The sequence below is a fragment of the Heloderma suspectum genome, chromosome 17, assembly GCF_057233095.1.
Source record: "Heloderma suspectum isolate Gila_16-S chromosome 17, 16-S_ref, whole genome shotgun sequence".
NCBI lineage: Eukaryota > Metazoa > Chordata > Lepidosauria > Squamata > Helodermatidae > Heloderma > Heloderma suspectum.
Window position 1 is genome coordinate 22952411 of NC_139474.1, and position 14101 is coordinate 22966511.

Genomic DNA, 14101 nt, shown 5'->3' on the forward strand with positions numbered 1-14101 from the left:
ACTGGAGTTTGTAACGTGTTCTTGCCGCAGCGCTTGATCTGCTGGGCGCTGCAGCGCAGGCATCGGGTTCTGCGAGGCCGCCTTGGCTGCCATCTCCTGTCCCCAGTCCTGTGATGGGTGTTTCCTGCTTGGGAGCTCCGTCCATGAGGCGTGGGGCTTCCCTCAGCAGTCCCCACTGCACAGTCCACAGTGGGCCGTGAAGCTGGAGGGGATGCCCCGGGCCCTCTTGCCTGTGCTTCCAGCCACTCGGTCGGCAGCTGTGCTTGGCTGGGGGGGACCTGTGCTCCTGAGCTGTTCGCTGGAACAAGCCGTGTGGGGGGCTGGGGGCCCTGCTGCCCCTGCGGAGGTGCCTTGCACTGGCCTGTCCTTCCCTGGAACCCCGCTGTCAGCCCGGCCGGCCGGCTGCAGGAGGAGTGGAGCATGAATGACCCCTCCCTCCTCCCTTCTCCCCGTTTCCCATTTCTGCAGTCTGCGAGAGCATGGAGATCCGCAACGGCGTCTCCCAGCTGTGGAAACTGGAGAATTGCACTGTCATTGAGGGCAACCTGCAGATCCTCCTGACCTGCAGCGAGGACTTGCGGCACCTCAGTTTCCCCCGCCTGGTCATGATCACAGAATACCTGCTGCTCTTCCGTGTCGACGGGCTGGAGAGCTTGCGTGACCTCTTCCCTAACCTGTCGGTCATCCGTGGGACCAGCCTGTTCTTCAACTATGCCCTGGTCATCTTTGAAATGCCGCACCTGCGTGACATCGGCTTGTACAGCCTGACCAACATCTTGAATGGTTCAGTGCGCATTGAGCGCAACCAGGAGCTCTGTCACATCTCCACCATTGACTGGGGGCTCCTGCAGCCCCCCCACTCTCTCGAGCATAACATCATCTTGCGCAACAAGCCTGTGGAGGAGTGTGCCGATGTGTGCCCAGGCATTCTGGATGGGGAGGAGCCCTGCGTACAGACCCAAACCAGCCTCAAGGGCCCGATGGAGTACCGCTGCTGGACCTCCAGCAATTGCCAGAAAGGTTGGTTGGCCTAGGTCCATTCTGAGCATGCGGTGCTGCGCTCCGAATAGAGGGAGGCTGGGTTTCAGAGGGTGCGTGGTTGGCAAGAGAGCAGCAGGGCTTGATGGCCGCTTTTCATACACAGTGCTTCAACAGAGCCCTTGCTGCAACCCAACCCCTGGTAGTCCTATAATTCTCCCTTGTCTGCTGCTATAGCCGACAGATTCAGGTCATCTGGCACATGGTTGTGACGGGGAGGCCTGCCCCAATGGCTCTGCAGAAGCCTCAACCTTCCCACTGACTAAAACAGGCGTTCCCCTGTCCTGCCACGTCTTCTCCCACCAGATCACTGTTGGAGTAGGGGGAGCTCCCCCTCCGCCCATCCCACGTTACTAGTGGCTCTTCTCTGCCCGTGTGATTCAGCCTGAGATCTTTTACTTATGCCTTAACAGTAGTTCTCTCCCGCCTTTCTCACCTGCCAGGCAACCTCACAATGAAGCAGTAGATGAGGCAAGCGCACGTGAGGGAATGCATACAATTTCAGATCATAATAGATCATAACAAGAGACAAAGCACCATTTAACAACAACAGTACATAACTCAATGTTTTCCAGGCCCAGAAGTCTTAGGTTTGTGCCTGAACACCAACAAGGAAAAGCGAGCCTTCCCAGGGAAAGTTCCACCACCTCGGTGCCACCAGCCTGGGATGGAGGGAGAACGCACAGCAGGGCCTCCTCGAGATTTGCCGGTCCCAGACTGTGGAAGGCCTTGAAGGGGCAAACCAACATTTTGAATAAGGCCTGGGAACTTGCAGGGAGCCAGTGCTGTTGGCAAAGCATCAGTGTTATGCTCCGAGCTACCAGTCCAGGCTAGTCACCTGGCAGTCACATTCTGGATGAATTCTGGTGTCTGAGCACTTCTCACAGGCAGCCCCACGCCGATCACAATACAGGGAGCCAATCTGGGGAGTGCTAAGGCATGAATGACTGGCCAGATTCTCTTTGGTACTGCTGGTGCTAATGTCACTTCCAGGTCAGGCTAGGAGGTGGGCAAGGGTCCTGTGGGGCTCACAACCTTGCTGGTAAGCCAGTCTCCTCAAGAGTAGGTTGAATTTTCAGGAATTTTGCTGGGGGTGATGCAGATGCTGTAGCTGGCTGGCCTGGAGTGGCTTTTGAAGTCGGGCCAGCAGACTGATTGTAACATTTTGTTTTGTTGTGTGTTTCTATCTTAAGAAACACCTTAAGAATGTTTAACAGGCTGATTATCTCACATTGATTCTGGATGCCATTATTACTGAGCAGCTGCAGCTCAACACAGCCCAGTCAGCCACATCTCCTGTCAGCAACGGAAACGAGAGATTGACCCTGATAATTAGAGATGGTGGGAGCGTGCGAGAGGAGGCCCCCCAGTTCCCTTGCGGAGATCAGGGTGGAACAGATTTTAGTGGGAGATCTGAGAGGTTGGCTCCCACCAGCCCCCCCCCCCCCCCGGGCTTATCAGAATCTGTCAGCAGGTTTGGCTGCTACATACCTCTGTGTTGGGTTTCTGTGGGTGCTTCCGGACTAGGCTTTGGTGCAATTTCACTGTCTCATTCACTGAACGTTATGGGAGCGGGGGGCAGATCATGTTCTCTTCCATTTTTAGCCCTCCCATGTTTTCCCACTGCCATTTCCATCTTTTTTCTTATCAAAAACATCTGTGAGGGAGGAAAAGATGAAATAGCTGCACAGTGTCTCTTGATTGCTAGTGCTAAGAGCCCTCCGACGGGGCGCACCCCGCCTCTCTTTGGGGCACGCTGCAAAAGGCAGATGGCTGGGGGGGGGCTCTTTGGGCCTTTCTTCCCAAGTCGCTGGCATACTTGCAGCAGCCTGGCTATTTGCCTAGATGCACTTAGACACGACTGGTATGATCCAGCCTTGGAGCTTCTCTGTAAGTCTCCTCAAAACAAGAACCCAATAAACTTTGTTCTGTGCTATGTTTATACAGAGGAACTATTATTAGGAAACGGGTGTTCTCCTTTTTGATTTTGTTGTGGTCTATTTTTAGGATCCACCTGCAAGCAGTTAGCATGTCCAGGAGCAGAGTGGGGAGCAAGTTGGCTACTCTGGTGCCAGTAAGGTCCCTCCAGAGCCTCCCCACTTGGGCGCTTGTGTTTCACACCTGCTCTGCTTTGGGTCCCTCAGGGCTGGTTTCCCAAGGGCCTGGTCTTTGATTTCCCACCTCTGAATTGATCAGAAGTGGCTCTCCTCGCTCTGCATTTGGCCTGATGTTCATGGCAACCCCAAGGGATAAGTGGGCGATCCAAAGGGTCTTTCAGCGTGCCTTGGGGCAATGACCCCTGCCGCACAGTGAAGCCACTGTCTAGAGAAGTCCATTTGGCCTGGGGATTCCCAGGGAAGGAACATGTCTTCTGAAACACAGCAAGCTTAGGCCAATAAAGTATCTGATAACGGAACTGGGAGACCCAGAAGGAGGGGGTTGGTGTAGTCTAGGACAGGGCTTGGCTCCTCCAGAATCAGCCCTGTGCCCTCTTGGTCACAGGGAAGCAACCGAATCTCCTTTGTATCGCCCTTCGGGGAGGAGGGCCCCCCACCATGTACAGCTGGCTCTCTCCATTGTGCAATGCTCATAAATGTGAGTGAGTCTCTCCTGGGCTTGTTTGCTGTAAACAAAAGGCCGGCTAATGAAATATACACTGCAAACAGACAGATCTTTATCGTGTGCGTGCAGCTCTCCCTCTTGGACACGTCTCCAGTCTCCTGTCTTACTGGGCAAGGAGACCCACTGCCTCCAAGAGCTCCTGTGCAGAGATGCAGCTCCCCCCACCCTCCCACAATCAACCTACCTCTGCTGAGGTTCGGTCTTCAATATACCTGTTAAAAGTGCAGGTGTGTCTGGCCAGTCACCTCTAGGGCAACTGAGGAGGTGTAAGAGACCTTCCTGCATGGGCCAAAATGGCTGCTTTATAGCAAACTGTATAGGCTGGGATTTGGATCTAGGATTGCAGGGGGGGGGGGAAGGTTGCTTACTGACAAAATGACTTGTTGCAAGAATATAAGCTTTGTTTTGGTTAATGGATGAGACTTGCAAAGTCCACAGAACATCTGGTTCTGCGCTGGCAGTCAGTCAGCTAGAGTGGGATTCTAAGGACACTTTATTTTAAAGGCAAGAGGGGTTCAGTTTCTCTTGCAAATGTATTTATCGGGTGATCCTAATTGGCAAAATGCACTCCCCCATGTATTATTTTACTAGATGATGCCCTCCCTATCCCAAGAGCTTGAGGTTGGGTGGTTGTGTTGCCATATAATTGAGATGAGATATATTCCTAAGGTTTGGGGAAATCCCAGTTTTGCTTGCCTAACAGGTCGAAAAGCTTTCTGGCTTTGCAAATAAGCCTGCAAAAAGGCCTCATGCACAAGAGATTCTGCAAGACTGCTACATTCCCACACATACCTGTGATAGTAATTTGTGGCCCAAAAGAGGGGAATATACAGTACCAATGTTTGCCAATTAGCCTGACTTGACTCTCAGTTACCAGAGGTGACCAAGCACCTTTAGGCCTGCTTTTGCTGTATGAAAACTGAGTTTTGAAATTCCGAAAACTACAGAATTGGAGAGATTTGAGTGGCACATTGAAAAATGTAGATTTGTAGTAACCAAACAGGAAAATATACATGGTAGATGGAGAGGAATGTACATTTTGGCCTGGCAATCTCAAGAGCATTGACAAGGACACAGCAGGCAAGAGGCCAATCAGTGGAGATGAATTCCTGCTGCTCTCTGAAATAATACTTAACAGCTGTGCCAGGTTTCTTTTGACCAGTCCTTCATTTGAGGCTGTGTGCAGAGAAGGCCAAGTGAAGAACCGCTCCTGCGAGCCTGGAGCCCAGAAGGCATGCTTCTGTTTAAGGAGGGCAGCTCCAGCTGGGACCCCCCCCCCCGCCACACACACACACACACACACACACACACGCGCGCATCTCCATAAACAGATCCCCGTTCTGCCCTTTGGTAGAAGCACTTCGGGAGCAAGTAGAAACCCAGCCGCCGCAGCAGCAGCTGGGCGCGGCAGGGAACTGCGGGGCGAGGCCTGCTCCGCGCCGGCTCCTCCCGCCTGCTGTGCTTCCCCCCCCAGTGTGCCCGTGCAAAGCGGGAGGTGGCGCCGCCGCCTGCGCCGGCGCCGCGGAGTGCTGCCACCAGGAGTGCCTGGGGAGCTGCCGCCGGCCCGGGGACCACCGCGCCTGCATCGCCTGCCGCCACTTCTACTTCGACGGGCGCTGCCTGAGCGCCTGCCCGGGCCGGACCTACGAGTACGAGGGCTGGCGCTGCGTGACCGCCGAGCACTGCGCCAGCCTGCGCCAGGTCTCGGACAACCCCCGCGGCGCCTCCCGGTTCGTCCTCCACCAGCAGCAGTGCCTGTCCGAGTGCCCCTCCGGCTACAGGCGCGACGAGAGCAGGTGAGCCGCGGCGGGGCCTCTCGGGCCCGGTTCGTGCCCTCGCCCCCGGCGCGCCGGCCGTCCCGAGAGCGGCTCCCGAGGCTGGCCTGGCGCTCGGCGGAGAGCCGGCTGCTCACGCAGGAGCGCGGCCCCCGGGAGGGCTTCGCTCCCCTCGCTTTCAGGCGAGACCAGCTGCTCCGCGGGCAAAGCCCTCCTGGGTCGGCGCGCGAAGGCGCGGGTGGAACAGCCGGAGCTGCGCCTTCCGCCCCTGAGCTCTTCTGCCTCGTTCCCTGCCGTCTTGGCCGAGCGGAGCCGCCCGCGGGGCCCCCGGGGGGCTGTCGGGCCATCCGCGGCAAGTTCCAGCCCCCGGGCGCCTGGAGCGTCATGGGAGCTCTTGAGCGGCCCTGCGGGAGAGCTCGGCGAGGCTGGCCGCGGCTCAGCAGCGCGGCGAGGCTTCCCGAGGAGCTCCCGCTCGCGTGCTCAGAGACCCGCGATGGGACTTCCGCGCGGCGCGGGCTCCCGAGCGCCCGCCGCGACCTGCCGCGGGGGCCCTGCAGGGCGGCTGGTGCAGCGCCGTGAGAGGAGGAGCCGCCCGCTTGCGCCACGCGCGACGCATTCAGCTCTTGCGCGTCTTCGCGCCCCTCCTTGTCCTGGAAACCGCAGCCTCTAGAGCTTGAGTCCCTTCTGTGTGCCATCCTGGGCCAGGCACTGAGACGCGAAGGCCCTCGAAAGGGCCCCTGGCTACTCTGGGGAGTGTAGGTTGGCTACAGAGCCGCCAGTTGGGGGCTCAACCCCCCCCCCCGCACATTCAGCTCCTGCCTGTGCTAGCTGTGTGCTGACCTGGCGGCTCAGCCCGGCCCGGCCAGGTGGCCCGGCTGTCTGCAGGTGGAGCCGAGTGGTCTCAAGCTGACTGCTCATCAGCCTGCCCGGTGGGAGTTGGCAGCCTTCCGCTTCTTGCGTGCTGCCTGAGCATGAAGCTCCACGAGGGCCCCTCGCAGGGGCTCCACGCTCTGTGCGGAAGGAGTGGCACTGCTTTGTGGCCTGTGGAGGCGACGAGGCCCGAGTTCACACTCTCCTGGGAGAGCTGCCGGGGTCGGTTGCTGCTGGGTTATGGGCAAGCCGCACGGTCCTTGTGGCTCCCTCCATTCGCTAGGGCTCCTCAGCTGGGCCTGTGCAGCCCTGAACTCCAGGATCAACCAGCCACCGTTCCGACCATCAGCTCCCCAGAAATGGGATCGCAGCTGCGGGACGTCTGTGCCCGGCAGCCGAAAGCAGCAGCACAACCGCCAGCCGCTCTCCTGGTCACTCAGTGGCGCTCTGACCTGGCACTGACAGGCCCCGAAGGACCAGGGGCCTCTCAGGGGCCCAGAGCACCGCCCAGCGCTACCCGCTGGTCTGCTCTGGCTCACCGGACGGCATTCCCTTGGGAACCAGTCCGGTGGTCAGGCGGTTCAGCACTCTCAGGGGCTGGCAGGTCCCCCAGCTCCCCGCCACTCACGGAGGGCCGTGCTGGCTCCAGGGCAGGCCGAGACCATGCTTCCGGGCCCTGCCCCAAGCCTGCCAGGCCCTGTCCTGGTGCTGTTGCGGGCCAGCACCGGGCATGTCTGTGTGCTGGAGCACCATCGCTCCGAAGCCCAGCGTTGGCTTGGTGCTGCTGCTGCCCTCCAGTTCCAGCAGCCACGTTTCCGTGATGGCCCGTCTAGGCACACCTGAAGGCAGGACAAAGCCCTAGTTCTAGGTGGGCACTTGGCATCAGGGCGGTGGGTGGGCAGGCAACGGGGTTTGACCCGCCTGTCTGGAAAACACGGATTGCAACAGAGCACCAGGCTGGAATCTGAGCGGGGGGGGGGGGCTTCCCCTCTTGGCCGCCACCCAAAAGCATCCCCTGGCGCGAGAGCTGCTGTGCAGAGCAGCCCAGCGCCGGCTCCCTGGTGCTCCCGAGACCCTCCGCGCACGGCAGGGCGTCACCTCCTCTCTCCCTGTCCATCAGCATCGTGTGTCACAAGTGCGAGGGGCTCTGCCCAAAGGAGTGCAAGGTGGGCACCAAGACCATCGACTCGACGCGGGCAGCCAAGGACCTGGCCGGCTGCACGCTTCTCGAAGGCAGCCTGATTGTGAACATCCGCCGGGGCGGTGAGTGGCGCTGTCCTGGCCTGCGTGCTTGCTGGGGTGGGAGCCTGGGCCTCCGCCTGCCCACGGAAGGCAGGATGGGTGGATGCCGGGCCTGTCAGGGCAGGAGCCTTTACTGGGGAGCCTTCAGGGGGCTTCCAGACGGGGGGCTCCTCCTAGTGCTACCAGTCACAAGCCACTGTGCAGTTATTCTGTCCTTTCCTCCTTACTGGGCTGTTGTGAAAGGAAAAAAGATGGAAGCAGCAGCAGGAAAATGTGGGAGGGTTACAAATGGAAGGCCATGACCTCTGGGCCTTCCACAGAATTCTGCGAATGAGGCCATGCAGTAGCACAAGAGTAATGTTGGGTCCCACAGATTCAGCTCGGGGGAAATGTATCCTTGTGGTTGCAATAGAAGCTGGACGTGCGCCCTGTCCAGTAGGAAGCCACCCCCACCCCTCTTCTTGGATCAATTTTTAAAGAGCAGAAACAGTTACGGAAAGAAAGAATATTCAGAACCAAGCAAGCAGTGATCAGAGTCACTGGCAAGGTGGCTAGGAGAGAGCGAGAAAAGCCAAAGCAGAGTGGACACTCCTTGGGAAGCTGGGGGGATCAGCCTTCTGCAGGCTCTGTGCGGGTCACTGGAACTGCGGAGGCCGCTGGGTGGTTGTGGGAGGGGGAGCAGAGCTCACTTTGTGGCAGGTAAACCCACACAGGATCCGGTTTGCAGGGCCATTGGTAGACGGGCCACTTGAGTGCCTGTACGTGTGCCTGTAACCCACCTGAAGCCAGCCCTGGCCTAGCAAACTACTAGGACCCCCCTGTCCCACCCAGCCCATAAGCACCAGAGGTCAGTCCTGTTTAATGATCTTCTGTCTCTGCCCCATTTAAAAAGAGCGCAGCATCCCTAACGTGATGTGAGGCTGGCCCACTTTTTCTTCAGAGCAGCTGATAGATAGAGCTTTGCTATCTATCTATCTATCTATCTATCTATCTATCTATCTATCTATCTATCTATCCATCCATCCATCCATCCATCTATCTATCATCTATCTATCATCTATCTAACTGCCTCAGTCCCATGCCAGGCCCGACCCACAGCTCAGCCAGGCTCATGGGCTGCCCCTGCCCTCCTGCAGATAACCTGGCCTCTGCCCTGCAGGGCAGCCTGGGCCTCATCGAGACCATCACGGGCTTCCTGAAGATCAAGCACTCCTTTGCCCTCATCTCTCTGTCCTTCTTCAAGAACCTCAAGCTCATCCGGGGGGACTCCATGGTGGATGGGTGAGTGGTGGGCAAGGGGTCCAGCTGTGCTGGGGCAGAGGCACTGCTGGCTGGGGGCAGGAGGGCGTGGGGGCGGTGGAGGCTCTTCACCCACCACCCGAAGTGTGCCGCTCTGCAGCCCTCGCTGGCCCAGCCGGAGCCAGGCTCAGCTCCGTTCAGAGGGGCCCTCTTGGAAGAGGCTCTCCGCCCATGCTGGCATCTTCTTGGCCCCTGGAAAAGACTGTTCTTTTCTCCCAGGCATTTCAGAGACCAGCTCTAGGCTTCTATGGCCATTCCATCAATTCCTGTGCTGTTTGTTGTTTTGTATTCTTTTCAATACTTGTATACTGTATAATTTTATTCTATTTTTAAACTGTTTGTATGGCATTGTAGTCTTTTAACTGCTTGCAATCCACCCAGAGACTCTTGGTTATTGGGTGGATCAACAATATAACAGCACCTTAAAAAAAAAAAAAAAACAGCAAAAGCAAAGTGCTGATCACCATCCTGTGCTCCTCCTTGCAAGCCCAGCGGGAGGTGCTTGAATTGTGCTGGAGAAGCCATGTACAGGTTCGACCCATGTTACAGTGCAGAGTGTGGGTGCTGGACCTCCCATGGAGCTCTCGGCTGGAGGCGGAGAGCAGTCCTGTCCCAAACCCCTGACCACAGACCAGCCCCCTTTCTCCCCCTTGACCAGTTCCAGGCTGTGGCGTGGATTGGCTAGTTGGAGATGTGAGCTCTCATTGTAGCCCATGGATGCCCCTCCCAGACAGAGGCTACTGGCAGAAGGGTCTGGTGCTGCTGTGCAGGGCACAAACTGGGCTGGCTCAGAACAGCCCACCCGGGCCACTTGCGGCTCTTTCTGGCCTCTCCCAGGCCACGTTCCCCACCTCTACAGATCAGCTGTAACCCCCCCCCCCCCCGCGCACACACACACACACCCTCCACACACCCTTTCTTGATTTTGCCTTCAGGAATTACACTCTCTACGTGCTGGACAACCAGAACCTCCAGCAGCTGTGGGACTGGAGCCACCACACCCTCTCCATCCCCGTTGGGAAGATGTACTTTGCCTTCAACCCCAGGCTCTGCCTCTCAGAGATTTATCGCATGGAGGAGATCACCGGCACGAAGGGCAGGCAGAACAAAGCAGAGATCAATCCCCGGACCAACGGAGACAGAGCCTCCTGTGAGTTGCCCAGTGGGAACGGGGCACTCAGGGGCTCACCAGTGGCCGCTGCATGGCCCCCAGCACCCATTCGGTGGGCAGAAACAAGCCCAGAGTCGGAACAGGAAATCCTTTGGGAGATGGCCGTAGTGGCACTGGGGGTCCTTGCCCCACAGGGAAGGAGCCACTCGAGAGGTTGCTGCCCTCAGCTCCAACGCTTAGAGTTGCCCTCCTCCGCCAGTTAATCAAGTCAAGCTTTTGGGTTGAATGCTACTGCTCTGGAAGTTTACGTGGCTGAAATGGCAGGCAGACCAGAGTCTTCAGTCTGCAAAGGGACTTCAGTCTGTCAAGTCTTTAAAGTGCCACTGCTAAAACCTGCAGCCATTACAGCAATGACCCTAAAGCCCCACCCTCCTCTTGCAGGTATTTTCCTATGGATTCTTTTAGATGAAAATGTGATTCATAATTTACAGATTGAAAGAAATCTACATTTTCCTGCAGCCACGTGTGCCCCATCCCTTCCCACCCCTTCCACCCTTTCCGGGGCTCCTCCTGAGTTCTTCCCCCTCCTATTTCAGGCAAAACCCAAACCCTGCGCTTCGTGTCCAACACCACTGGGTCAGATCGCATCATCCTCAAGTGGGAGCGCTACCAGCCCCCAGAGTACCGCGACCTCCTGAGCTTCATCGTCTACTACAAAGAGTCGTAAGCAGCGGCTGGGTCGGGTGGGGCTTTGGCCTTCTTCATGGAGGAGGCGGCTCTTGTGGCTACTGGGCAGGGGGGCCGTTGATTACCTCCAGGAACGCCAGCTGCATGCGCAGCTGCTGGGGAAGATGAGCGCAGGGTGCTCTGGCCATTTATGTCCTGCTCATGGGCTTCCCGCGGGGCATCCGTCTAGCCGCTGTGCGAGCGGAAGGCCGGGCGAGAGAGGCCTCCATGGGCCTGACCCAGCACACACGGCTCTTCTGAGGGTCTGCTGCAGGAGACACTCGGCCCCTTCCGTGCTTGAGGCTGGAGTCTCCCATCCTGGCCACTGTGGAGCCCGGGCACAGGAGAGGAGTCCAGTGGCTTCCCTGTCGGCTCCGGCTCACGGACAGTCGGCTGCCTCTCTCCCCCAGGCCCTTCCAGAACGTCACTGAGTACGTGGGCCAGGACGCCTGTGGGGCCCACAGCTGGAATGTGGTGGATGTGGAGCTGCCCCTGAGCAATGACCAGGACCCGGGGGTGACACTGCAGAGCCTCAAGCCCTGGACCCAGTACGCCATCTTTGTGCGGGCCATCACTCTCACCACTGCCGAGGAGGGCCGCAACTACGGGGCGCAGAGTGAGGTGGTCTACATCCGCACTATGCCTGCAGGTAAGGCGAGGTGAGCCCCCCTGGACCAAGGTGAGCCCCCCAGTCATGGGCAGAAGTGACCACCTTGAAGAATTAAACGACTCCAGGCCGGGGTGGGCGATGTGCTTTGGCTTGCAGTTTCCATCATCCCTTTGCCATGAGCGCCACTGGCTAGGGCTGGCGGGAGTTGTAGGCCAAAACTTCTGGAGGGCCACATATTGCCCATCCCTGGCTCTAGGCTGACCAGATGCCAAGGGGGCGACAGGCTCTATCCCTGGAGGGGGAGGGGGGCATTTTGAGAGGCACTGCTGCTTCTCGTTCCCTTGCCTGACAGACTTATTTTATTTATTTATTTATTCATTACATTTATATCCCGCCCTTTTTCCTCCTCAAGGAACCCAAGGCGGCGTACATTGTCCTCCTCCTCCTCTCCATTTCATCCTCACAACAACAACCCTGTGAGGTGGGTTGGGCGGAGAGTCTGTGACTGGCCCAAAGTCACCCAGTGAGCTTCCATGGCCCAGTGGGGACTAGAACCCGGATCTCCCGGTTCCCAGCCCAACACTCTCGCCCCTACACCACACTGGACTTCTCCTTCCTGTTCTTAAGGCACAGGAGGGACCCCTCCGCCGCCCATTCCTGCTGCCTCGGCGAGAGGGGCAGCAGCTGCTTGCAGGGCCCGGGGACTGGCCAGTGGCTCTTCCGGCATTCCATGCTGGGCCACCTCCCACCATTCTTAGCATGACTGGCAAATACCCCCAGGGAAGAGCAGGGGAGGGGTGGCTTGGCTGCAGACGATCCCGAAGGCCTCACCAGTACAGAGGAGGGCAACAGTACAGAGCAAGGAGTTGCCCAGTCCAAGGATGCTGTTGGGGAGAAATTGCATAAACCAGTAGCCATAATCACAGGGAATGCTGGCATAGAAGCAGGCGCTGTGCTTGCTGCTCGGCCACTTACACTATTCGGCTGTGTTGCTTACTTTGCGCGCGCGTCACATTATGGTGGCCATCTCCTGGCATGGGCGTCCCAGCAGGCGGGCGAGGCCAGTCCTGGTGGGCTGCATGTGAACGAGGCGCTCACTTTCTTCAGATGGGGGTAAATGGTGGTTAAACTCTTCGGGGCACATTTGTGAGTTCTCCTGTGAGCAGCTGACACCCAGGTCAACCCTCTGCAGGACAAACATTACTTGCGATTAAAGCTTTGGAGGAGGAAGGAGCGGAGGCCTCTGGGGCTGGGCAGAAGAGGGGCGCACAGAGCCGGCCGGGGAGGCGGCCTGCACGCCCATCTGCTCTGCGCTCAGAGGCCCGCGCGCTGCCTCTCACACGTTCCCCCCGCTGTGCGTGTGCCCCCCTTGGCCGGCAGCTCCAACGGTGCCGCGGGACGTGATCTCCATGTCGAACTCCTCCTCGCACCTCATCGTGCGGTGGAAGCCGCCCAGCCAGCCCAACGGCAACATCACCTACTACCTGGTTTTGTGGCGGCAGCTGCCCGAAGACTCAGAGCTCTTCGTCAACGACTACTGCCACAAAGGTACGGCGGCTGGGCTGGGCGGCTCCGTCCGGAGCCTGTGGGCCTCCCACGGCTGTTCCAGGCTGGCCGTGGCTGACCCCGCTTCCTCTGCCTGCCAGGGCTCCGCCTGCCCACCAGCAGCGCAGACACCCGCTTCGACACTGACGACGTCGAGGGCCACGAGAGCGCGGAGGATGAGCAGTGCTGCCCGTGCCAGAGCCCCGTCGGGCAAGCCCAGCTGCAGGCAGAGGCCGTCTCTTTCCAGAAGAAGTTTGAGAACTTCCTGCGCAACTCTATCATCATCCCCAGGTGAGTGGCTTGGAGCAGCCTCGGCCGGGCTGAGGAGCAGAGCTGACGGCCCAGCCCCAAGCGGGCCAAGGGGCCGGGGGCCGCTCTGCTGTGGGGCGTGCCTGTCCCCAGGGGAGCGCCCGCTGCTGGCTTGGCCTGCCGCCGCCGCTCCCCGCGCAAGGGAGGCGGAGCAAAACACAGAGCCCTTTCTCTAGGCATGTAGGTCACAAGGGGAACTAGAACTAAGGGGACACCACCGTTGCTTCCTGCTTCCTTTTATCGGCTGCTTTCCTTTAGCTGGGTATAATACCAGCTCTTGAATGCCTACGAAATTGCCACTTGTTCCTCTACCTTCTGGAGAACCGTGTCCAGGGCCAGGACAGACATTTGTGATGGAATAGTGGTGGGGCTGTTGCACCACAAAACCCCCAAATCAGTTTATTAAACAACTTTACAACAAAACGAACGAGTATTGTACAGATTCAGGACAGAGAAGAGGGAGGACTTCTTCACACAGCGCAGACATAAACGATGGGCTTTGCTACCACAGGATGTAGCAATGGCCGCTAATTTGGATGGCTTTAAAAGGGGGTTGGACAAATTCATGCAGGAGTCTATCAATGGCTACTAGTCTGAATGGCCATATGCCCCCTCCAGTATCAGGCAGTCTGCCTGTGTACACCAGTGGCTGGGGAACGTGGGCGGGAGGGTGCTGTTGCACCCATGCCCTGCGTGTGGGTTCCCTGTTGACAGCTGGCCACTGTGTGAACAGAGTGCTGGACTAGATGGACCCTGGGTCTGATCTAGCCTCAGGGCTCTTCTGATGTCCTTACCAGATAACTGCCAGTCTGTTCTCAGGTCCAAGGAAATCCCCATCCAGCCAGCCAGAAGGGCTCATGCTCAGTGGTGGCAGTGGGGCTGCCATTCCCCTGGGCTCTCCCTCTTCCCTGCCCTTAGGAAGCTGCCCTTGGTCAGGCCAGATCGCTTGTCTGC

The 14101-nt window shown here is 58.3% G+C and overlaps 1 protein-coding gene across 1 annotated transcript in view; it reads left to right on the top strand.

Moving 5' to 3' along the window:
• The window catches only part of INSRR (insulin receptor related receptor), a 30665-nt gene that overhangs the window by 1458 nt on the left and 15106 nt on the right, over window positions 1-14101 (top strand). Inside the window, exons 2-10 of the mRNA XM_084824532.1 lie at window positions 469-1020; window positions 5135-5456; window positions 7426-7568; window positions 8684-8828; window positions 9782-9996; window positions 10554-10680; window positions 11094-11332; window positions 12674-12841; window positions 12940-13129. Of these exons, the coding sequence (XP_084680658.1) occupies window positions 480-1020; window positions 5135-5456; window positions 7426-7568; window positions 8684-8828; window positions 9782-9996; window positions 10554-10680; window positions 11094-11332; window positions 12674-12841; window positions 12940-13129 (2090 nt within the window). The 5' untranslated portion in view covers window positions 469-479. The remainder of the gene's footprint in view (window positions 1-468; window positions 1021-5134; window positions 5457-7425; window positions 7569-8683; window positions 8829-9781; window positions 9997-10553; window positions 10681-11093; window positions 11333-12673; window positions 12842-12939; window positions 13130-14101) is intronic.